This window comes from Fusarium solani (assembly GCF_023522795.1).
Source record: "Fusarium solani strain SB1 chromosome Unknown bctg00000002, whole genome shotgun sequence".
NCBI lineage: Eukaryota > Fungi > Ascomycota > Sordariomycetes > Hypocreales > Nectriaceae > Fusarium > Fusarium solani.
The window spans coordinates 2,819,001-2,840,703 of NW_027072155.1; the positions used below are offsets into that span (position 1 = coordinate 2,819,001).

Sequence of the window (21,703 nt, forward strand, 5' to 3'; positions counted from 1 at the left end):
CGTGATTCCAGATCCTCTCCCAGGTGCATGCAATGCTCCAGAAAATTCCCGCCAGCCGAGCTCCTCTTCCAAGGCGCAGCTTTCAGGATTCGCGTGTGAACGGGCAGGGAAGGATTGGGGAGGTGAGAGGCGACCTACCCGCTTGAGTTTCGAATATCTGTATCCGTACAGATGCTATGCAAGTGTTGGTCGAGTGCGTGGCTCGTCCAAATCATAAGACGAGAAAGTGACGGATCAAGGTCTGAAACAGGGGCGTTGGTCGCTCGATGCCTAGAGTGAAGGAGGCAGGTCAAGTCAGCCTCGTGAGGTGTGATGAAATGCAATGCGTTTGATCCCCGGAATCACATTGCTCGAGGAGAATCGCTAAAGGTAAAAATCACACAACCAGCCCCTCGTTGATGAGAAGGTAGGTCGCTAGTGAATGATACGTAGCAATCCGGTGGGGGTCTCAATTTCGACCTGATCAAGAGCAGACCAAAAATAAATTAAATAAAAAAAAACACGAACACGACATTAGGTATTGTTGCCAACCTAATGCTCCCGTTTGCCAACGAGTTTTCCATCATGATAGACGTAGATTGGTGTGGGCGGATCTGAGATTTCAACGAGATTTCAACGCACCTGAGTATCTGGGCTCCAACTGGACAAGCAGATGATGTCGGTTGGACAGGTCGTTCCCCTTGTTGGTGGTACACAAGCAATCGGGGGGCAAGCCTGTAGGTAACGTCCTTCCACGTGCTGGTTCCAAAAGTGCGGGTCGCGATGCAAACGACTTTCGAGATTTAGTCAATAATGGAGCGCAGCCGTGCCTTGTTAGAAGATCGAGGTGATGTAACAGGCTGCGAGAGTTGATGCAGCTTGGCCGTTGTTGCACCTAACTTCCTGGTCAGTTCGTGCGGACCTTGTCGTTTGCTTCGAGGGATCCCTATGCAAGAGAGTTTGCAGCAGGACATGGAATGCATACATACCTGTCTGGACGGGTACGCCAAAGCAGGGCAGACAAGGATGAACTCTGGAGGCAAGACACCCTTAGCTTGGAAGTGCGTGCGTTTGCAGACGGCTGGATTGGCAACGGGTTGGATACGGCCAGGGCTTAGCTAGCTGGGATGGGGTGTCCACGAGAACGTTATCAAAAGGTCAAGGCAGCGCGGCCCTGCAAGATATACTGCCCCAGCCCGGGACAGCAAACGTCTTTGTGGCTGTTAGTCAGGTCCAGCAAAGCCCTGCTGATGGGGCCCGATCCCAGGAAGACGGCGCACTCTGACCAGGGGCTGGAATTGTGACGCCGACGACAGTTGCTGGGTGAGCAACCGGGCACCGATGAGATGGCAGCGGACGGACAAGGATGGGGGGTGGGCAGGGACGCGAAAGGGGAGACCACCACCAAGATCCACGATGATGAGACCCAGGTCAAAGGGACCGCCGTGTTTGATGACGGATGATGAGGATTTACAAGTCCCAAGCCAAGATTGGAAAACGAGACAAGGTCCAGATGGCGGCCATGTGTGGGCAAGGGGCGGGGAGCTCCAGCGTGCTGCGATGGAGGTGTGGCTACCGACCGTACCTTAACTGACTGAAGCTTGTTGGTGGGCCGTTAGCACACGACACTCTGCGACGGGAGCCTCGCGACTGAGGTGCCTCTTGTGGTGGAACCGTTGCCTGTCAAGAGAGCTTGGGGTCAGCGCTAATCCTGGCCGGTCGGCGCGGGAAATGGGTGCGAGCAGGGGGGCCTACCTAATGCGAGGTTGCTTGCCCAGCCATGCAGGATCAGATGGAAGCTTTTTCTACCTCCTTGCGATGGATGGATGCGAGCTTGGGCAACCAAACGACACCACAAGATTGACGCCGCGCAAGCAAGAGAGCCCTGACTTTTGTCTTGGGCTTAGGCCAAGGTTTATCGGGTACGGAGGATCGCTCTCAAAAGCTTGAGCCCTAGTATTCCTTGTCTAACAGGAGAAGTTGGTGCAAGCTCCTGGAAACTCTAGGCCACTGCGTCTAGCGCAAAGTGTGCAAGTTCACGGAATGACGGGGCAGATTGGCGTCGATTCACTGGTGCTGCCTCGGCGATCTGAATCCTCGAGGGCCCAGTACGGTGTGATGCGATGCGGTCGCAATTGTTCCCTGCGTCGAGCACGGCGATGATCTCGTGAAATGTCGCAACGCAAGATGCAGAGATCTCCAGGCTGGACCCGATGCTAGGGGCAGCACAAGCCTCTGCGGCTGGCTGCGAGGGTCGCGGGTGGACGAGGACAAGGGGGATCTAGCGGTAAAGGCGACGCGCTTGGGTGCAGAGGGCGCTGTGGGCTGCAGATTGATCTGGAGAGGGTCGCACGGCTACCGGAATCGATCACTGCTACCAGCGTGGCCAGCACGGGTCGGGGTCTGATAGGGACAAGGCAAAGATGGAGGAGGCAGCAGCAGATGCAGTAGACGCGGTGTGATGCAGGGGTGCGAAGTTGAGATTGTGGTCGAGGACTGTGGGCTTTTTTTTTTCTGGTGTCTTTGGAAAATGGATATTTCGTCCCGTCGCGCCTTCCAAGTTGACCCACGCATCGGGGACTCGGGGTCGGGCAGCGGAAGGAACGGGTGTATGGGGACACAGGGAAAGAGACAGTTGGGGAATGAATGGGCACTTTGGGTTCAGTCAAAATAGATCCGGTTGACTCAAAGTGGCAGGCTATTGCGGCCACCGTTCTATGTATCGCCTAGCGGGTTTTAAACAACTGCCGCAAACTTTGCGTGAGTGGCGCCCCTTTGATTCAGATTGCTACCGCCGAGATGAGTCGAGACGCGCAACCCGCGGCACTTGCTTGGGAGGAATCTGCCGGTTTGATTGAGTCATCTGCCATTATCCGCACGAGCTGGGCGATGGTACGGCGAGAAGCGTTTCATCTCACTTCCATCCGGAGACAACTTGTCCATCTTGATGTGCGATGCCGCTTTTTACTATATGTGCGACTCGATAACATATTATACTTGTACGTACCAATAGGCACATTGCATCCGCTCCATGCATGGAGATATGCCCGGGGTGGTATGGATGGATGTAAAGCTAGGCACGATCAAATATCTCCGATTTTGCGACTTTGCGCATTCAACGGGCTGTCCAATGGCGTTGACCGGCGCCGAGGACCAAGCCTGTCCTCTCTTGCTGGGTTGTTGTTCTAGAGGTTTTCTCTCCATGTTCTTCCTGTAGGCAGGGGTACCAGTGGTCTCCGAACCCTGGCTGGCCGCCAGGTTTGACAGGGTCATGTCAGACAGGGCTACGGGCGGGAGAACGTGCGGGCGACAAGCCATCGCCCACCCAGGCGAACAGGGGCGCATGGGAGGCAAGGTAGGCTCCATGTAGGGTAGATGTAGATGCAGCATTGGGGTTTTCGCAGGGCATTGGAGGGTCAATTGTCGAGATCGTGTGTGGCGGTGAGGGTTGGTGGTTATAATAGCATTTCCTTGCCGACGGCGAATGCGACTTCGCTAGTTCCACTTCCCGCACACCGTTTCTATGAAGATGGAAGGTCTTGACGTCGTTGTGAACGTGTCACCGATTTATCAATCAATTCAGGTTGAGGGCAACAAGTCGGAATCTGCTTGTCCAATGAACAACAAAGAACGATACCCGATATAGCAGCTGGATTGTCAGTGACAATCATATGCACACCCAAACGGGGATCAAGCATCCTCTATGCAAACGCCGTTGCCCTCCAAGGCGCAGAGCTTCAGCTACGGAATTGGTTGTCGCCCTGCGTCGTGGCGGGGATGCGAGTTTAAGGTTTCAACGGTCAAACGGTCAACCTTACTCGCCATTGACAAACCCGGCATGCCGGCCATGCAACTCGAGCGCTGGGGGAGAGCGGGAGACCAGGGTGAGGCCATGGTGGTCCGTCAAGTCGGTGCAGTGGAGTTGGAGGGAGGGGGAGACATGGAGCTCAAGGGAAACCCTTGCCAGAGCCCGCGACAACGGGTCACCCATGACGCCCGGGCTTCTCCAAGCCCAGCCCAGCCCAGCAGGGGATGGCACCTAAAGTGGCACTGACTGGGGTCAATGATTCTTCAAGACCAAGAACGGCTATGACGTACAACAACACCAAAAGCTGGACCAGCGACTCGAGATGATCGGCAGTGACTACAAGTCCTGGATCAGGCTGAATATCAAACTCAAAACAGCCGGTGGTGGGCACGTAAGCTGAACGGTAGAGAAACCACGGCGAGATAGGGATTAACTCCATATGGAATCGGATAATTAAGCGACGTCGCGAAATGAATCAAGGGCCACTTAGAGCCAACCTACCCACTTGACAACCAACGATCGTGGCCCGAGAATCACCATGATGACGAATCTGCTCCAGATGTGAAGCGGAGGAAGAGAACACGTCGGAGTAATACCTCATCCTGGACTAGACGACAAAGGCACCGACGCCTAATTGCTGGTTGCTCGTAGCACGAGCTTCATCAAAGCTGCCCAACTCTGCGTATGCCACGAGACGATCTTATCACAGGAATGGATATCGATACACCAACACTAACAAGTACGCACCTACGCGTGCGACGCCAATATCGCAGCAATTAAAGTAATCTCATGGATCCACGTGATGAGACACAAGCACAGCATGTACGAAGTGAAACCTGCTGCGAATGGGCAGGTACAGTGGTATCCATTGCAACCGGAACCTGCGGTGACAGCATGCGAAATCTGTGCTGGATCAGACATCCACGGTAGGCGGTGAAAGGTTCAGCGCGTCGCGTCAGTAACAAGAAGACCTGCGAAGAAATGGATATTGGGTTCCCCCATGGATGGATGGATGGATGGATCAAATCAGTGGGCTCTATTTCCAGTACGGAGCATGGGCGCCGCGCTGCCAAATCTGGATTGCGAGTTTAATGGGATGGGGACTTGGCGCATGCCCGTGCTTGCCGCCGTTTGCTGGTGGCACCAAACTTCAGCAACGTCGTGGGATGGATTGAAGGTGGAAGGAACGGCGGGAGGGTGTGGCTTGAGGTGGTACCTGCTTGTACCTGGGCTGGACTGCCAGTCACTTCCATTGTTCCAAAGTTGCCCACGGCTTCGTTCCCTCCCAACACCTCAAACCTCAGTCATCATCACCAAGTTTGCTCTCCAGCCTCGCCCAGTGATGAGGTACAGCGACAGGCGTTCCCATCACCAGAGCCAGGTCCACAGGCCACAGGCCACAGCTCGAGGCCATGAGCTGATCCTAGCAACAGCTCGAAGATCACAAAGAATGCGACCCTCTTGTTCCGTGGCCCCATGGATTTTCTCGGGACAAGGTCGCAGGATCTCCCCTATCCTAGCGCAGCGCCCAGGACCCTCTTCACCTTAAGCCAGGTGCCAGCACCGCGCCACATGCCACTAGCCGTCCCGATGCTTCAATGCAGTGGGTGTGGGCATCCGTGGTGGGATGGAGGGAGGGCGAGGGACTTCTGAAGTGGTGGGCGTGTGCTGTACAGCTCGAGTGTCCTAGACCGAGCCGCCTCGTCACCAAACCTGTCGACACTTCATTTCCTACCTGCTGCACGGCTGACAATGCGCTAGTCTTTGCCAACCTCGGTCGTGGTGTCGGAATTCGACGCTGACGTCCAGCCAGATTTGTCCATGGCTGATCAGGGACCTTCTCACTTGGCCTTAGTGGCATTCACCACCGGGCTCGTACAAAGTACCGGTGTGGCTGGCACCCATACTGCACTCTGCCTTCCGCCTCATTAAAGACTTCCATCTCATGAAAACATGACATCCTCTACGCGGCAGAGCCATGATTGGGGATCAAAGAAACAACGCACATCCATCACCGCCACCGCAGCCGTGTCCCCCGCCCTCACTCCGAGGCACAGCCGAAAGAAAGCATATGATACCTACCGCGATTGGGTGCACACCAACAGATGGTCTGCTCCGCATGTTGCGTGCCTACTGTATACGGCCAATCCAGGCTCAACATCAAGTCGGTCTCGAAGACCGGACCAAATAATGTCTCTTTGCGACTTATTTCGCTCAATGAACTCGCGCTATCGTCCATGACCGGATCGCTTCCGCTACTCGGGTCTGCGCGTCTTCACCCGCCATTACCACACTGGGAAGTCCATGAGTCGTTGTCAACGCTCATCATCAGATCTTTGCATGCCCAGCTGTGTCGCGGCCGAGAAATGCGGGCCATCTCTACGAAGCGCGTACTGATCCCCGATCTTTCTGCACTTTGTTCACCGTCCGTGGTCCTCGCAGGCGGATAGGTAGCTACCACTGACACTGACAGAGCGACCCGTCAAACTGTGCAAGGCTGTACGGATCCTAGCCCGGCAATGTCATCCATGGAGTGAGACCATGGGTTGGCTGGTGCTGTGCGGTGCGATCGAGCAAGGGGAAAGCTTAGCCGTTTGTCAATCCAAGCCGGCCCACGACCTGTTGACGATGTTCACATACCCTCGCAGCCCTACCACTGGCGGCGTCTGGCGTCTGGACTCCAAGGCTTGACCTGCATCCTGGCGTGTCGGTCGGGATTTATCGCCCACCGATAGCCTCGCCTCTGCCGCCCTGCTCAGCGAGAGTGCAACGGTACCCAGGAGCCAGATTGCCCACCTCTTCGCAAGCCAAACATGACAGATTCAATCTTTGAAGACCCAAGGCTACCAGCAAATGATCCCTACCATATTCGTCCAGGGGCCAGGAAGCTAGACTGACAGAGCACCCGCCACAAGCCAGCCACTAGCTGCCGGCCGCTCGTTCACCCCTTTCATCCCATTGCACTTTCATCTTGGAATTGCATACGGCCAACAACGGCCATGCAGCATTGCAGTCTAATGACCCATCACGGCTCACTATCTGACGAGCCAATGTGCCTCCAATTTCTTTACCTGCAGCGGCATCCTTCGCCTGGTTCCCAGAGACTCCACCATTGGAATGTCGGTCAGGGATATGAGTCCACACTCTGTCCACACCCAAGCGAAGACCGGCTGTTGTGGGACACTGCTATCCGCACTGAGACTGGTGGCTTCTCCCTGTCGTCCCGGCCGGACCAGGGTCTGACATTCTCCAGGCACAGCCAGGATGCGAGGAAGGGGTGCGGCCGCCATCCCCGGACAGGGGAGGGATGTACGGAAGACTAATTAGGACGACATGTGTGAGCATGCCGGCAAGGGGGTTCCGCTTCCACGATGGCCGGCGGAGGGAACTGGCGCATGGAGATTGACCAGGAGTCCTGGCGTGCCTGGCCTGGTTCAAGAGAAGCTTTGGGCCACAGCAAGCGTCCGGCCGAGCTGATGTCCAAAACAGTTTCCTCGAGGCTTGTTTAATTCGCCAACCTAACTGCCGGCCTCCTTGACGGGCCCACCGGGGCTTGAAAAGGAAATTGGCCGTGGACTTTGATTGATATCCGCCCGAGAATACGGAGCAGATCCAGTTCGCCTCGGTTCAAGGACCCTCACTCCGTCTCGTGTTGGACCCGTCTAGCGGCCTCCAGCCATCGTTTGGGAGACGGAGGATGATTGATGTCTGAGCTTCATCTCGAGCATCAGGTATCTATCCTCTTGGCCTGGATACCTGGTACCGGAGGTTGACTGTCGTTGCTGGGGTCTCATCTGTAGATCAAGCCAAGGCAAGGATTCAGCACCTCGAAGCAACGGATGGGGTTCAAGAGTCCCTAGCCTAATACGTTTGTCCATCTGGTTCACCAGGGTTTACAGGAAACACCACGGGAATGATCTAGATCGTTTGGCAGGGCAAGGAGGCAGGCCCCTACGTTTTCGAGGACTCGAGTTGAGTCTTCTTCAAGGTTTACGACCTGTCGTTGTGACAATACAATGGGAAGATAAAGGTGCCCACGCCTTTCATCAATCTTTATGCATGGCTCTCGGGTAGGAACGAGCCATGATCACCCCAGAGCACAGCGGTACCTCGAAGAGTTGAGTTGATAAGTCCTTGGCTTTGATACTGGAACGGCCAATCATGATGGTACCAGACCATATACGTGGTGGACAGCTTCGAGAACCACGAACTTGACATTGACAGGGGATACCCCGGCGAGAGCGCCTCAACCACCACACGAATCGGACTGTCTTCAACAAGCGCTGTCAAGTCTATCGGTCGATGCATGGTTAAGTGACTATCGAGAAGGGCGACAAACTGTTTCTGGGGGGTACAATGCTTGACCTCGGGATCCGCATCATGGCATGGAGAAGGTCAGTTCAGTCTGATTCAGTGAATGCCCCTTGGAACATGTCGAAGATATTGACCGGGGGGTCTATATGAAAAAGAAAAGCAGGCCATGCTTACATGAAGACTCCACCACCACCACGTCGAGTTGCGAACCAGCGCTCCTGGGCTTTGCTTTTTTGTGCTGTTCGGCGGCCACTGCTTGGACCAGCCCAGCACACTCGGAGTTTCTAAGCACAGCCAGGATCTCGTTATTTCGAGAAGCAGGTGCTTGGCCCAGCCACCAGGCCGCCAGATGCAGTCGGGGTGGTTAGCTTCAACACGTGTGGTGGTGCATTGCCCCCGCGTTGTTGCGCTTTTTGGGTGTCGAAAGAGAGACGAACTTGACTGGCGGATGATGATCGGCGGTCTCGACCATTCTAAGGGACTTTGCTCTGATGCCAGAGACGGGCTACGCGGTAATAGCTACGCGATGCCGAGAGTTTGTGACCCCCCTGCTTCCCCGAGCCCAGACTATCACGTCCGTCTCTCTTTCACACGGAGGAACGTTCGGGTCCGCTCACTCTGTAAGTTGGGACGGCATGACCGCACGGATACTGATGGCCTTGGCTGTGTTTGCATGACAATGAAAGAAGGAGGCATCGCAATCACCATGTCTGGCTGCGTATGTTCTTACGCAGCACGTACGTGTTTTCAAGACAAGTCTGTTTCGTGGCCTGGGCGCGTCTCACTGTCGCGTTGAAGTTCAACTCAGGCGCTCCCACCCCTGTCATCCAAGTCTGTTTTCTGACAGACGGTCCCGTGAGATGGGTATCATGCTGTTTGTTCCCCACGCGCCTCAGCTAGGCGAAGAAGAGGCGGCGCGAGGCTAATGAATCTTCACCCTATGTCTATCGAGACTTGGCCCAAGACCATCGTCTCGAACTGAACACGGTGGGAGATACATGGAGGAAGTGGAGGCCTCGACACCAAGGGCTTGCCCCGATGGTTACGCTTTGTCTCATCGGTGGAGTCGGACAGGAAGAAGCAAAGAGACATGCGTGGCCACAGACGCCATGCGGGTGGCTCTCATAACCAACCAAGTTTTGACATGAGAACCAACTTGGCCCGTTTCATTGCCTCTGAGACATCATTGGTGATGGAAGTCGGTGAAGCTTTTAACACAGCAGCAGCAGCAACGTCGTCATCATCAAGACATTTGCAACGAGTTGAAGGCGGACAGACGTGTCTGATGGGCAAGCGGAGGGCTCTCAACAAGTACAATACATACACACCGGCTGCGGCATTGAGCCCATTGCAACACATCCAGGTGCATATGTAATAGTTATGGATGGGCTACAAGACGAGCCACCCCGTTTGATCCCGTTGTGCCCAAGTTCACGGCGTCAAGTGAAGTGAGGTTGGCGTCTTGCCGCGGTCTGCGGAACGCTCCCGCAACCCACCAAGTTGAGACATTTTGACTCGAAGCAACCACTTACGACGTGGCTCAGTGGCCGGTCCAGATTGTCAATGAGCTATTAAGCCATGCGCGAGATGGAAGGGGGAAGGGGGCGCCACAGCACGGCGCCCGTTTGCTGGAAACCGGCTCAATAGAGTTTGACAAGATCGGCGGTTGAGCCAGTGCCTTTCTCAGCCGTGGCTGCAGCGTTGCTATTATTGGGACGTGCGAGCAAGATGACTTGACTTTTGCTCTTGTGCCATGTCGAAACATTGCGACTCTGGATGCTGCAACTTGGCTTGACGCGCTTACAGCGCCTGCGGGATATGATGGAGAGACTTGGCTGCCTCCTCGTACATACTACACATATCATGACCGGAAATGGAGATATGAAACGGATGGGCATTCTCGCCTACGGCTGTTAGCCGCAACTGGTCTCATATTAACTCAACATCACGCATGGAGAGGTTATCTACTCTACCCAACTGCCTTGGTTTCTGCCGTCTCACCGTCAGAACTAGTGTCGCAAACCGCATTCCCCTTCCCGCAGCGCGATTGTGTGCGGATAGATCTATCTATGCACTCCATGCCAGATCCGTTTCACATAGACTACCCATGTTGACAAGAGAGACCAATAGAGACGCCCCGTGGCAAGAGGCAGCCGTGAAACAGCTTGGGCTAATCGGTCCTTAACACCCTCCCAAAACTACCTTGATGACGGTCTGTTGCATCTTCATGCGGTTCAGGGTAGAAACCAGGAGGTTTCAGACACAGTCTCTTCAGGAATGGAGGCTGTACTCGCCCGTCTCATGATGAAAAGGTCATATGACGGCTACATGCGCCCTCCTGTTCTGGTGCCCGAGTCCGAGAGCGGCGCATCGTCCACCACGTTTCGCGACGTTTAACCTGCAAGGCAGGCAACCTGCGGGCGGCGGCGTTACTTCAGGACGTTGCCCAGGCCGCCAAGTCTACGCTGCGGTACGTCGTCGTACGACATGGTAGCCAATATCGGCCTGTCCAAGGTTTGGGCAAGTGTGTGTGTCTGAGGAATGGCGGAGCTCCAAGCTTACCGGGGAAAGCTTGAGGTGATGGGCGTTGGATGGATGGATGTTTGCTTGCATTCCCGTCACTGAGATGGGCTAGCACTGTAACCCTGAGGATCTTTTAGGCGATATCTCAACCCTCCATCAGTTTGAGGCCAAGTCTGGAACAGGGTCGATGTTTGTTGGTTGTGTTGGCTGTGGCAGTCCAGAGTGACTAGTCCGGAGAGGCTGTTCTGCTAGTCACTGTCACTGATGCCTTTCAACAATGTGACAAGCCCCCTGGGAGTTACTAAGATGGATGTAGACATGTTGTAGAGTAGTACTGGTTGCTTTGACCTTCGATTTGCCAAGAAGGGTCAGTATTGGTTCTCTATTCGCCAATCTGCTTGCCACACCTACGAGCATGGGAACCACTGATGTTGGGTAGTCGGTAGTTTAACGACAACTATATGTTGACGGCTGAATTTGGGCTATCAAGTACACACGCTCTATAGTCAATATCAATCTCTTGAGTCGATGGCTGGATCTTCTGTTCTATTATGTCGAGATATCTCCAACATCATCCTCACCCACACTCCTCCACGGGCACCTTGGCCATCACCCATTTGCCACCACAAGCGCCAGCGCCAAACACAACGTTACGGCCTAAATCGTGACGTGTCATCCAATCCGCTAACCGTTTCCCTCAAGCTTCAAACTCAAAAAGACAGCTTCGGGCCGTTCCATTGAAACCCAACGCCCGTCAAAGGAAAGGAACCTCCAGCTCCATCATATCATCTGCGAGCACTTCCCATCAATACAATGCAATGCAACGCTGCTTAGAGACCGCATGACCAAGATTCAGGAACCGTCCGTAACCCAATTTTTATTTGGTTTTTCTTTATATCCGAAAAAATCTTTCGCTAAGCCGCCCAACATGCTTGCTTGCTTCGTTGATAGTTATATATGCCAACATCTGATGTATAAACGACCGTATAAATCATGCCATGCAACGCTTAAAAACGTCATCATATGTTAAACAAAATGGAAATTGGCTCATGTTCCCGCGTCAAGCTTCAAGGACCGGATCGCGGTCTCGGTGGGATCGATGGTGGTGATGGTGGTGATCTTGGTCCCTCGACCGGGAATCATAGTCATCATCGTCTCTGTGTCGTCGACGTCGTTCGCGATCTCGGTCCTTGTCATCCCAATCCTCTTCATCATCTCTGTGACGGCGATGGCGGTGATGCTTGCGTCTATCTTCATCATCACCACGGTCACGATCCTCGTCGTCTTCATCACGGCGTCGTCGTTCTAAGCCCCAAAGTCAGTATCCATATGAAAAGGCGTATATATATCTTGGCAGCTCAGCTTACCTCGCAAAACTTGCGTCGCAGACGCGTATGCTTGGATTTCCTCCTTACTAAGGACACGCAGGACAATAACAAAGTCATCCCTGACCTCGAACCTCTCCTTGCCAATAGTCAAGGCTTCAGGGTTGACCACCTTGCGGCTGATCTTGGTCCACTTTGCGCCTGGGGGTGCTTCTCTTGCCTTCTTGTCCTCCTTGTGAGGTGCAACACCCTCACGGATGGGGTTTGGCTCCTCCGGGAAGCTGACCTTGGGCTGTTTCAAGATGCCCTTGAGCGGCTTCTCGTCCTTCTTCTCGCGGGGAGGTGATACAACGCGCACTTGCTTCTCCTCGGGAGGGAACTGTTGAGTCTCGCGTCCGCGAGTCTCCTCCTTGGGAGAAGATGATAACCTGGAATCGGGCGAGGCTCGAAGGTCCTTGGAAGACTTTGCTTCCGGAATACTCCTCGGTTCCTTTGTAGGTGAGGAAGAACGAGTTCTGGTCTCGATCACAACTGGTGTCTCCTTCTCCTTCTCCTTTTCCGTAGTCTTCAAGGCGGCAAGTTGATCCTTGAGCTGTCTCAGCTCCGAGGCATCATTGGGGTTGAACGCACTCGAGCTGCGATGTCGTCTTGTCGGCTTCTTTGCTTCATCAGAGTCAGAGGATGAGATGACTGCCTCGCCGCTCTTGCGGGGATCAGCGTTTCGGCGGCTTGTCTCATTGTTGTCACGGTCGTAGTCCCGGGGCCTCGATCGGCTTCGCTCTGATACTCGCGGACGTTCGCGGGTCGCTGAACTTCTCCGCCGTTCACGCTTGCGCTCACGGTCGCGCTCGTCGTCCGAGCCCTTGCGCCTGCTTGATTCCTTCTCCCGCTTGTCGTCATCCTTGATGGAGGGCACAAGTCCAACAGCAGTTGCAGCAATACCCAAGCCAGTGGCCACCTTGTCTCGGAATCGGGTACGCTCCTTCTCATCATCATCGCTTCCCCTCTTGCTCTCACGCCTTTCCCGGCGGCTGTCCTTGGACTCGACCTTGCTTCTGCGTCGATCATCACGGTCATGCTCGGACTCACGGGGCAATTCCTCGTCGGAGCGCTTCTTTGGCTCTTGACGACGGTCCCGCCGATCATCAAAGTCATCAGAGTCAGTTCGAATACCAAAGCCGCGAGTGGTGACCCTGTCGTCGTGAAAGGACGGGACTTCATAAGTGCGCTCGGTTTCGTAGGTGCGTTCAGGGTCGTTCTGGTCACGGAACTCTCGCATTTTCCTCTCATCTTCGCGGCTGCGGTAGTAATCATCATGATGCGTAGACCTTGGCGGGCCCTCCTGATACAGGGACACCGGACGGGGACGTCGAGTCACCTCGGTAGTCGCCACAACAGGAGACTCCAGTTTGGTAACGCTGGGGTCCAGGGGAAGGGGAGAAGCTGGGAGGACGTCTCGGGAAGCGTCGTACCCGCGGATCTTGTCGAATCCTCGGGTGCTAGGGGGTGGTCCTCCTCGATTTTCGTATTGTCGATTGCTGGAAGAGCTAGTCGAGTTGGTGGTTATGTAGTTGCGGTTCAAGTCAGGGCTAGTCTCAACGTTGAGTGTCCGCTGATCAGCGTTGTAGTTAATATTGGGGCGATAGTACCCGCGGTCGAGGCTCTCCCGTCTTCGTGACCGGGGTGGGCCTGAATGGTCGAGATCATAGCGAACCAGCTCGCCAGCATTGGTGTACTGGTAACCATCGTCTCCATAGTCAACGGTGCTGGAGCTGTGCCGTGGATTGGTGTGGTAGATGGCAGATTGGCGAGAGCCACGGTAGGGGTCATCGCGTACCAAGCTGTCGCTTCGATCTCTAGTGCGAGCATACTCGTCGCCCCCTGCTTGGTCGGCGTAGGAGTGAGTTGTGCCGCGTGAACGTATGGATGAGGCAGGCTGGGTGTAGAACTGCCCCTCGCTGGACCGGTATTCGTCTCGAATGGGACTACCGGAACGAGCATTGGAAGATTGAGATGTGGTACCGTTAGGTCGGTCCTTCTGCTGAGTGGTCATGACAATGACCGGAGGCCGGCTGGCTGAGTCGAGAGTCGAGGATCGATGTGAGCGAGTGACATCTCGAGTGGTTGGCCTGTGTGAGCGAGGATCTTGGGTAACAGCATAGGTTCGGGTGGTGGTGCTAGGAGCCGCGGCCGTGGACGTTGTCGTCACATATCCTCGAGGTGTCGTCGAGGGCTGTTGGCGGGTGGAAGCCGGCATGACATGCATGTCCCCGGCGTACAAAGAAGTGTACCCAATGCTGGAGGGCATCGAGGATCTCGCGGGGTTCGAGAAAGTGGCAGCTCGTCCAGAAGACGAGTAGCCGCGATACCGGTCTGTCATGATGACGTGGGGCGGACCAGGGTTGAGGGCGAGCCGAGAAGATCCTCAATTGAGCGAGTTGCTAGAAGCCGGCAACGAGTGCAGATGAAGAGAACACAAGCCGAGTCGAGTTGTGAGAAACGTCGGACAGAGTGTGACAGAGCGTGGGAGCCCGAGCGCCGTAATGAGTCGAGTTGGACTACAGTATGTATCTGTGTGTGGCAGCGGAATGACGGCAACCTGCTCTGGATACCTAATGCCGGTCGGTGAAAGCCAAGGCCACGTGAGGGAGGGGTCAAGCTTGGTCGGTGTTCGTAGCAGGATTGGTTTTTTTGGTTATTGTATCGTCCGGGGTTTGGTGGTTAATAAGAGGCCCCGGTCCAGATCTCCGTCACTAGTTCAGGCTCAGGCAGGAAAGCACTCCGAGAGCAACAGTTGGTGTAGTCGGTGCCCTGCCCTTCCCTACTGTACTGTAGCTGTGGTACCCAGATCGGACGACGGCGGCCAAGATGACGCAGAGATCAAGAGATTCCCACGACAGATGAAGAAACGTATCGAGGCCGATAGGCGAATGACGAGAAGCGAGAGCAGGACAGGCCCGAGGGGACTCCTGCGGTGTAAGGTTGGTCGGTGCGTGGTCAAGGTAGTTATGGTTGTTGGCCGTCTCCAGAAACAGTCGATGTCGGTTCCCGGTGATCCTTGATTATCCAGTCAACGAAAGGAGATTTCCTCGGACAACACCAGGCTTTGGGTTGAAAAAGAGACGATGGCACGTCTTGGCAGTCGAACTTCCTTTGTTCCACGAGGATGGGAAACACACCGAAACAGTCCACCACCAGAGGCGCCGAGGTGGGGTGAGCCTGTGAGGGGCGATAAAGAACAAGAAAAGAGACAATTATGGAGAGATTGGGACGAGATGCAGAAGCGGAGAAGAGGGGGAAGACCGGAGAAGGACACAATTGGTGATGTTTTGTCAGAGCAAGGTTCCTCCTGGAAACCAGTCCCCGACTCAAGCGAAGGGACCTGGACCCAGAGAGTCGTTAAAAGTGCCGCCGGTAACCCCAACGTCTTTCGCGCAGTTGCAGAGGCTGTGGGAATGCCGATGACGATCGCATGCGGTGGCGTGGAGCCTACAGTCTGGCGTCAGGAAAAAGTCACCCCAAGAGCCGTTCTTGGAAACGATTATGGTGGGTGGGTTTGGAACAGACATGGATGGACGGACTGGATCTCGGAAAAAGGAACAAAAACGTCACCCACCTAATGTCAGCAACCAAGCCGCAGGGTCCGTCCCTTGAAGGGTGCAGCTGGTCGCCAGCCCTGTTGTCTCGGGCGTATCTTGGTGGTAGCCCTGCAGGAAGTTGTCGTACAGGTACAGGATCGGCCTGTTGTGTTTTTCACTGTCTCTTGTTTCTTGATTCTCGTATCCTGTTGCACTTTCGATCGAGTCCTTGCTCCTGCTCTGTTGCTGCGGTGCCGCCTCAAAAATGCACACGCCAATGCTAACAAGATCCAATGCTTGATGGTGTTCCAGGGATATCCCGTCCGCGTCTAAGCGGAGCTGACTGGTTTGGCTTAGCCTCGCCGGGCTTTTCGCTGGGCTTCCTGATGAGCGTCCGAATTCCTTTGATACGTAGCAGCGACGGCGCCAGCCGAACGAAACCTTGAGTCGGCCAGATCCCGTTGTTCGGAAACTTAGAAATCCAAGGGTAACCTTGGGTTGAGGATGGGGCTTGGGCTTGTATGGATCCAATGGGCCCTGTCGGTGGATACAATAGATGTCGGCAAAGCGAACGCGATGTCTTTTGCCAAACCAGTCGACGAAGTAGTGGGGATGGGATTTTCAAGGTGCAGCGCGTCGTCAACAAGATTGGGCGTCGACGATGGGGCCAGGGACCTCGTGAACTCAAGGGTTCGGGGCGAATAGCTCGTGTCGCTAAGAGGACAAGTGCTGAGCTAGGACGGCCGGTGTTCTGCTCTTGAGGCTCTGCAACCCTGTGTCCAGTAGGATCCGGTATAAGATTGGCGGTGGTAACGTTGGCCTCGGCCTCGGCGCACCCTGGTGGTGGTGTCGTCTTGGTGTCGTCTGGCGGGCAATGACGTCTCCCCTTGAGCTTGTCCAGTTACCGTGTCCAATTTCAGTCTGCGATCCTCGTGTGTCTGGGGTTCCTGTGTGTTGTCCGTGGCGAATGTCAACACAACGCGATGGATGCTGACTGAATGACTGATGATTCTCCTAGTGCAGGACAATGACGAGGGCGATGCCCCCAAACCTGCAAGCCAATGCTTTGTTTTTTGCTTGGTTCAAGAGGTCTGGCAAAGACGAAGGGTTTGGCTTGTTTTGCAGGCGGATGTTGATCAGGGTGTGCTGTTTCCGAGGCGCGCCAAAGATAAGTGAAACAAGGGTAGGTTGAGTGAATAGAAGTTTAATCAGTTGATGTGGTGAGGCTCCCACCAGGATGTATAGGTTCAGCAACAAACATCAACAGCTGGATGAGGATTGATAGCAATGTAGTGCAAGGTGTCGAGGGAAGTAGACTTTGGGCATATGATGATCATCTGGGAGGGAATCAATGTTCTTAAATCCAGACAATGGAGGCTCTGTATACAGCGTATGTCGTGGCTTTTGTGTTGTCTTGACACTCGGGCTGAGACGAAGGATTGGGCAATGCCCCAGTGATCACCTCCTCTTCCACCCTCAAGTTCAAGCCAGAAAGAACGATACTACTGGTTCCTTCTCTGTTTGGCTGGATTGTTTTTGTGGTAGGCGCTTTAGTCGGAAGGTGCTCCTGGGGCCGCGTGTTAGAGGAAACCATCCATAGGTATCCATCCCCAACCCACGACAAAACGCAACACCACACACTTCTTTCTCGACAATTACAATCATCATCGCCAAGGGCATCACCCCCTCTACTCAGCATGGCCAACCGGCATCATCACCGCATCCCGCCCTGCCCTCACATCCAATCCATTTCGTCGAGAATATTCTCTCCAAGCGCCCACGCCGCTTCAAAAACCCAGCACTGGCCGAGAGGGGTCATCTCGCCCTATCCCAAGCGCCCAGCAAACGAGGCATTGCTCGTCGCGCTGTCATTGTATCAGCTCAGGGGACGGGCCGTCCTTGGGCTGCCACACTGGTTTCCCTTGATAGATACCCAATCCTAATGCCGTCTCGATCGAGTGAGGCCTCGGGGCACTTGGAGAACCCCGGAAATGCTAGCCAGCGAGTTGCATGAGCCGGCATAGAGGCAAAATCCCAATCTCAAATCTCATCCTTCACCCCCTCGAATCTCAATGCAAGGCCGGTACACAGACACACGTCTGTCTGGGTTCTGGGTTCTGACATGGCAGCCCCTCCAACTCGATCCTAGACCCGCAGATGGCCGCTCCACGTTGGATATTCCAATTGTAGTCGTGTGTCCGTGTCCTAACGTGTGTCTGGGGATATTCAGGAGGTCCAGGAGGTTACCTTTGCCCCCGACTCTGTCACTGCAGATCGGCGCTGCACATGGCCCGCTGTCGACTGCATCATCACCAACTTCATCGGATCGGCACTGCCAGTCAGCAGCATCCAACCAGGTCTTCCAGGATTTGACGAGTTATGCGACCAAATACTATCCCGTTCCGCCCCGTGTCGGTTACTGCGGCCTATTCCGGCCAGAATATTCCGGATCGTGTACACTCACTGACAGGTGGCAGCTCGCTCGTATGCGTCTAGATAGCCTCACGTCCGAAGCTGGGCGGAGACTCTTGCATCGAGATAGTTTCTTCAGCAACGCAGGCAGGGCTATCTATCTTGCAACTACGCATTGGCCTTCCTGCGAGCATGACTTCACGCAGCCCTCCCGAGCAACCACACTGTCAACTTGCCAGGGAGCAGTGACCCCTCCTCAGGCCGAATGTCTGATCACAGACCGAGTTACAACCACTCGTTACCCGCCAAGAAGAGAAGGTCAAACCGCCCGTCTAGCCAACGGGGCCCCCAGCAGGATGACTTCTAGTGTGGTCACAGTTTGGAATTTGCCTTCACAGCTTCAGGGTCCGTCCGCTTCAAGATCCGAGAGAAGTTCCAAACCGATCCACAGCAGAATCGCCCTAGAAACTTGATTTCTTCTTCGCGTTGGGCAGGGACAGCTAGCTCGGCCTTTGAAGGACTATCCCGGTCCGCCGGGCAAGGAACACCCTCGCAAGTCGCGGCTCGCGAATTCACCAAGCAAGCTGTTGGGCGTCTGCGGGCAACCTGTCGGTTGAGCATGATGAGTTGGCACACTCTTCGCCCTGGGGCACAAGCGATGATCGCAGAAGTTGCAATGGGTGCTCATGTGATTATTGTCACCTGTGCATCCAGAAGGCTTCTTTGAGGCTGGAATGACCGAAGCTGTACGAATAAGCTCAGACGGGGCTTAACTCCGCAGCGAGGTGCCCAAGTGTGCGGAATTAGAGGGCGATATTATCCGCCCTTGGGAGTTTGGGCATCTACCTGGCCCAACCCCGCTGATCGGTCATGTCAGTTGCTCGGTGAGAGCAGAGGCGGCGTGGCATACAGACACGCTATGCTCTACCAATAGATGGATGCACCGACGGATCAACGCCATCCGTCGCACCGCTCGCGTAGAAGCTTCGTGACAACTTCGACGGCGGGTCCTTGCGGGGGAAGGGTTTGCCCTGAATGCAGTCTGGCAGTGCGCTACGAGATGTACGACCGAGTCCGGAGCCGAGGATGAAGAAGAGAGAAAGTCATTCATTGTCGCTAAGCATACTATTCGTCGCGGTGAGGCTGCAGGGTCCTCCACGGCGTAGGCCCTCGGAGCCTATCGTTGTCATGATCCTTGAATCAGCTCATACTGCATCATATGTCCTGTATCTCCAACAGCCCGCTTCCCATTGCCCTTCTATCTGACTCGCGGTCTATGCGTTCACATCAGCACGGTCAGCAACCCAGACCTACGCATGATCTCGAGGGCGCTTGCCGCGCGCCATAGCCTTCACTCTGCTCTCAAAGATCACTGCCATGCCCTCGATATTGCGCCTCGATGCTTACCCACGGGTGGAAGCCTCTCTAGGCAAGTGAGCCCATGGGATCCCACAGCGGCAGGACAATGGCCTCCTTCTTGAGCACATCCCGAACCTCCTTGCTGAGGACACGCGGGTCAACGACTGCCTGGTATACAAACTCGTCCAGCCATGCATCGCTCATGACAAACCATCCCTTGTCTCCGGCAGTAGTGCCCCAGCTGTTCTGCACTCGCCAGCGGACCGGCTTACCCGTCTGCTCGTCAAGATGTACTGCCGTCAGCACCATAGCATGAGTCATCTGACTCTCGCCCGTCATCAGCCTCTGTGCTTTGGTCATACCGAGTAGGCTGGTGTTGAGGCCTAGTTCATAGTTGTAGAGGTTGAGGTCCATGATGCCAGACCTGGAGTCGCTGAACTGGCCTACGTCGCTGCCAAAGAAGATGGGGAGACCAGCCTTGAGCATCTTGACGCATGCGCCCTTGAGGGTGTCGATGTCGACGTTGACATAGCTGATTCCGCGACCACCGACAATGTTGCCAAGCCGGGAGACTGTGAGGTGGGATAGAGGCTCGTGGCGGGGATCGTGCACAAGTGAGATCATGCCGCTGACGGTGCTGGATGTGACGGGGAAGCTTGGGCTATAGATGTTCTTGGCAAACTCCTTGGGGTGGTCTTGAGCTGGTGGGCCTTTCCGTTCTTGTCGTTGTACTGCCAAGTGAAGGCCTCCTCAGGGTTCGGGGGTGGACCCAGCAGGAGAGTCATGATGAGAGAGATCTCACGCAGCATCTTGTCTTTGGCTGAGGAGATGGCGGCGGCAGAGACCCCGTCCTTGGAGTTGACTAGGGCCCGAAGCCTGAGTGCGAACTCTCGAAGCTTGGTCTTGACGAGGCTGTTCAAGATACCGGAGCTCATAGCATTCCAGCTGTCGGGGTAGAGGGTCTGGGGCACGAGGCCATACTTCTCAACCAGGTTGTATACCATGTCCCACTGGCCACCGTCGGATACCAGATCACTAAGCAGGGTCTGGACGACGCGGCCTTCAAGATCCTCCGTAGCGGTATCGATAATCTGCTCAAGGAACCAGTTGGCTTTCTCAAGCTTGTCCCAGTAAAAGAGGTATTGCTGTGACAGCTCGAAGCTCTCAAGGTCAAAGCGCTTCATGAGGGCAACTCGGAATACGTTGGTGGACGCAAAGAGCCAGCATCGACCGCTGGAGCGCTGGTTTGTGATGGGGTCGCCTTCGAATGGGATCTTGACGTTGTAGATCTGCTGGTCTGCGATCTCGGTCGGCAACGAGGTAAGAACCTGGCGCGGGTTCGCAGAGCTAAGAGCTGTGAGGGCAAGCCTTGTGTGTTCTGTTAGTTTCTTCGGATGCATAGGAACCGGATCTCGACTTAGATAGTCTCTTACTTGTTCTTGGGGTCCTTGATGATGGCGGCCTGCCACGACTCGAGGACGTGGAGCGGGAGACCTTCAGCATCTCTAATCAGCGGTCCAATGGAGGACTTCTCGGCGTCACTGATGACTTCGACGTAGTCATCTTGGTCTTGAACCTGTAGGTTTTGAAGGCGCTCGAGAACCGCCTTTTCGTGGAGCGTAGGCTCAGTCTTGGATTGCTGGGCGCCCATTGTGACGATGTGGTGGTGTCTCGGGTAAGCTTATCAATGAGACGAATGTGGTTGTGACTGGATATGGCGAGTCTATCGCGACAAAACAGAGCTTTGTGAGCCTGTGGGACAGCTCGAACTTGTTGAACGAGCTGAGTCAAATGTATACCTAGGGAGCGGGAGAGAACGGGAGGGGGAGTTGATGGTGACTATGAACGTCACGCGCATTCCTTATCAATCACCATCTTCCCGTATAAGGCGACATGAGGACAACAGGGTTGCCGTTCTAGGTTAAAGGTGGTTGGTTACGTTTGGGCGGGGAAGCACCTTGAAACTGGATGCAAGATTGATGGAATCGGGAACACGAGACGGCAAGCACCAAGATAAAATGTTGAATTCGATGACTACCATATGGGATTGTCAAATAGATTTCCTTTAACCAGTGAATAGATGCATTTCCATGACATGAGCAGGCAGAGATGACTTGCATCGAGCTCAAATCAAAGGCATAGGGTAGCTTCAACATGGTATCGGCTGACACGAGCTGACTTCCATTCAGGGTTAGTGTGACGCGTGACCAGAACCTTGATGGACCTTTGGCTGGCAAGCTTCACGGAAGACGATAAGCATGGACAATCACATCAATCATCACAAAGGAAGGTGAACAAAAGAAGAGACAGTAGGTTTATGAGATATGGAATCACTTGTCAATTACTACAGTCCATGTACAGGAACTTTCCCTTCTACGCAAAAGACTCCATATTTCCGGTTGCTT

At 54.7% G+C, this 21,703-nt stretch overlaps 3 protein-coding genes across 3 annotated transcripts; all 3 read right to left on the bottom strand.

Annotated features, from left to right (window-relative positions):
- Window positions 1-11,684: 11,684 nt before the first annotated feature.
- Window positions 11,685-14,329, bottom strand: MRS44_004838 (uncharacterized protein; the record flags this gene model as incomplete). Its single annotated transcript, XM_046280892.2, has 2 exons — window positions 11,685-11,929; window positions 11,992-14,329. The coding sequence occupies 2 exons, from the start codon at window positions 14,327-14,329 to the stop codon at window positions 11,685-11,687; spliced, it is 2,583 nt and encodes an 860-aa protein (XP_046136013.2).
- Window positions 14,330-14,702: 373 nt separating this feature from the next.
- Window positions 14,703-16,864, bottom strand: MRS44_004839 (uncharacterized protein; the record flags this gene model as incomplete). The annotated part of the gene is made up of 5 exons (XM_065622347.1): window positions 14,703-15,006; window positions 15,129-15,438; window positions 15,566-16,064; window positions 16,120-16,413; window positions 16,787-16,864. The coding sequence occupies 5 exons, from the start codon at window positions 16,862-16,864 to the stop codon at window positions 14,703-14,705; spliced, it is 1,485 nt and encodes a 494-aa protein (XP_065478419.1).
- A 2,500-nt stretch (window positions 16,865-19,364) lies between these two features.
- On the bottom strand, window positions 19,365-20,949 carry MRS44_004840 (uncharacterized protein; the record flags this gene model as incomplete). The annotated part of the gene is made up of 3 exons (XM_065622348.1): window positions 19,365-20,008; window positions 20,101-20,666; window positions 20,732-20,949. The coding sequence occupies 3 exons, from the start codon at window positions 20,947-20,949 to the stop codon at window positions 19,365-19,367; spliced, it is 1,428 nt and encodes a 475-aa protein (XP_065478420.1).
- Window positions 20,950-21,703: the final 754 nt, after the last annotated feature.